Source organism: Pyxicephalus adspersus, chromosome 1, assembly GCF_032062135.1.
Source record: "Pyxicephalus adspersus chromosome 1, UCB_Pads_2.0, whole genome shotgun sequence".
Classification (NCBI taxonomy): domain Eukaryota; kingdom Metazoa; phylum Chordata; class Amphibia; order Anura; family Pyxicephalidae; genus Pyxicephalus; species Pyxicephalus adspersus.
Window position 1 is genome coordinate 42,469,313 of NC_092858.1, and position 2,544 is coordinate 42,471,856.

The 2,544-nt window shown below is 43.2% G+C and overlaps 1 protein-coding gene across 1 annotated transcript in view; it reads left to right on the top strand.

Moving 5' to 3' along the window:
- Positions 1–2,127: 2,127 nt before the first annotated feature.
- The window catches only part of PYM1 (PYM homolog 1, exon junction complex associated factor), an 11,106-nt gene continuing 10,689 nt past the window's right edge, over positions 2,128–2,544 (top strand). Inside the window, exon 1 of the mRNA XM_072408427.1 lies at positions 2,128–2,277. Coding sequence (XP_072264528.1) covers positions 2,247–2,277 — 31 coding nt within the window. The 5' untranslated portion in view covers positions 2,128–2,246. The remainder of the gene's footprint in view (positions 2,278–2,544) is intronic.

Sequence of the window (2,544 nt, forward strand, 5' to 3'; positions counted from 1 at the left end):
AGAAGAACCAGATATGTGCAAATCATTGTTCATGATGTGCAAAGCTTTAAGTATCTGTCCAATAAAATGAGGAAGGAACAATAACAAAAAATGGGAGGGGGCATTTAGGTGGCTGACAACCTAGCTCTTGCAGTAATAGCCACCTTTTTATCCGCTGGGAACTTTTTAAACTATAGGGAAACAGAAAAACTTTTAGTCTACAGTTGTATTCTTTTATTAAAAAGCTAGCGCCATCTTGTGGTCACAGCAAATCTTACAATCTAAGGCAACTTCTATGTAAATGATCAGTGACAATGGTGGTGTAGCTGGTTGTTGTTATTATAATGTTATCATTATTATTATTATACAGTATTTATAGAGCACATATTATACAGTGCTTTACAAAGTCCATAGTCATGTCACTAGATGTCTTTCAAGGGGCTCACAAACTAATGTCCCTACCATATGTCTTTAATATAGTTCAGGGCCAATTTCTGGGGGAAGCCAAGTAACCTAATTGCATGTTTTTGGAATGTGGGAGGAAACCGGAGTACCCAGAGAAGACCCACAGAGACACGGGAAGAACCTGCAAACTCCATGCAGATAGAGTTCTGGCTGAGATTTGAACCTGGGACCTAGCGCTGCAAGGGCCAGAGTGCTAACCCTTGCTGTGCACATTACTGGAATATGGGTGCAGCGTGAAGTTAAGGTTTGGGTTTACCTGAATTCTAATTAATCTAAAAAATAACAGCTTTTTACATCCATATGCAGCCACCATGAAAAGCAAATGATTGAAGAATATAATTTTTGGTTTTGTATAGTTGTATAATTTACGGATTTGTATAAATTATGGATTTTTATAGCGGTCTTTGTCTCCGCTGTCCTAGTGACTATTGTTACTGGGATAGAAAGTGATGGGAAATCCAAAATGTTAGGGTTGTCACCAGAACAGGAGCTGGGGGAAAACCTTCTAATGATAAGATCTATTCAGATGACTAAAGGTGTCAGATCAAATGTGGTCAGACTGATTGAAAGATATGACTGGACTCAGAAGTTCCAAGTCAAAATTCTTTTTTGTTTTGTTTTTGGTAAAATCACAGATTATTTTTCTAGCCACATTCCGTAACCTTGTACAGCATGGTGGCAACCTTTTATAACTGGAATCAAGTCCTGTCATTTCACTTGGTTAAGTCACGAAACAGGTAAGATCGAAACAGGAGTGCAGATGTGGTGGCCTGTCATTGGGTGATACAAATGTCCATGTATGGGATACGCCTGTCATTGGATGATACAAATGTCCATGTATGGGATACGCCTGTCATTGGATGATACAAATGTCCATGTATGGGATACGCCTGTCATTGGATGATACAAATGTCCATGTATGGGATACGCCTGTCATTGGATGATACAAATGTCCAGGTATTGGATACGCCTGTCATTGGATGATACAAATGTCCATGTATGGGATACGCCTGTCATTGGATGATACAAATGTCCAGGTATTGGATACGCCTGTCATTGGATGATACAAATGTCCATGTATGGGATACGCCTGTCATTGGATGATACAAATGTCCAGGTATTGGATACGCCTGTCATTGGATGATATGAATGTGAGGTCACAATAATCAAAGCTGAGCTCTCTGACCACTACTAATAATGATTAAAGTATGAGGTCAGATTTTCACTCACATCCTATAGTGCCTCTGTGACAGGAAGAAAGGGGAATTCTCCCCAACGTTAGACAGTGAAAAAAAACTTAATTTTAAAGTAACCTTACAAGAAATGCTCCCCCTACAGGCCGCTATAAATCAGTCCATCGGCTGATCACTATATGATGTATGAGCTGCGGGAGGAACCATATTAGCTAGGGGGGTTATTAACTGACCATACCTTTAACATGCGCCTAGATAAGTATACTTTTCTTTTTGCAGGTGGGCTTTGTTGTAAAAATACCTTAACCTATTTCCTGTACTATCCAAAACTACAAATTATCTTTCTAGTGACTTTGTGTACATGGCTGCAAAGCTAAGTGGAAAAGTTGGCGCACAAAAACAGCACAGCCGACATTCTCTAAAATAATTGGCTGGCGCTAGTCCTGGTCACGTGACCCGTTACGCACGCCTACCGACCGGGCATACATGCGCAGTAGTCACTGAGTAGCGCGGGCGCGCACGGGAGCGGGCACGCAGGCCGGGGAGTTCCTGCATGCTTGGCTTTCACGTTACACCGGCGGCGGAAGTAAACGTGGTGAGAGGACCAAGATGGCCACTCCCTATGTGACCGATGAATCCGGTGAGTGGAGAGGTTGTGGTCAGAGATGGTAAAAGGGCTGCAAATCTCTGGCTGCTAGCTCACCGCCGGGCTTCTCTATTCATGTGTATGTAATGCCATGTGTGGTGTGTCCCCAACACAGCCCATAGGCACACTACAGGCGGGACTCACTGCATCCACCTCCATTCACTGACACATTCACCCTGTGCGCCCACTCACACATTCACCTGCTGACACGTTCACCCTGTGCGCCCGCTGACACGTTCACCCTGTGCGCCCGCTGACACG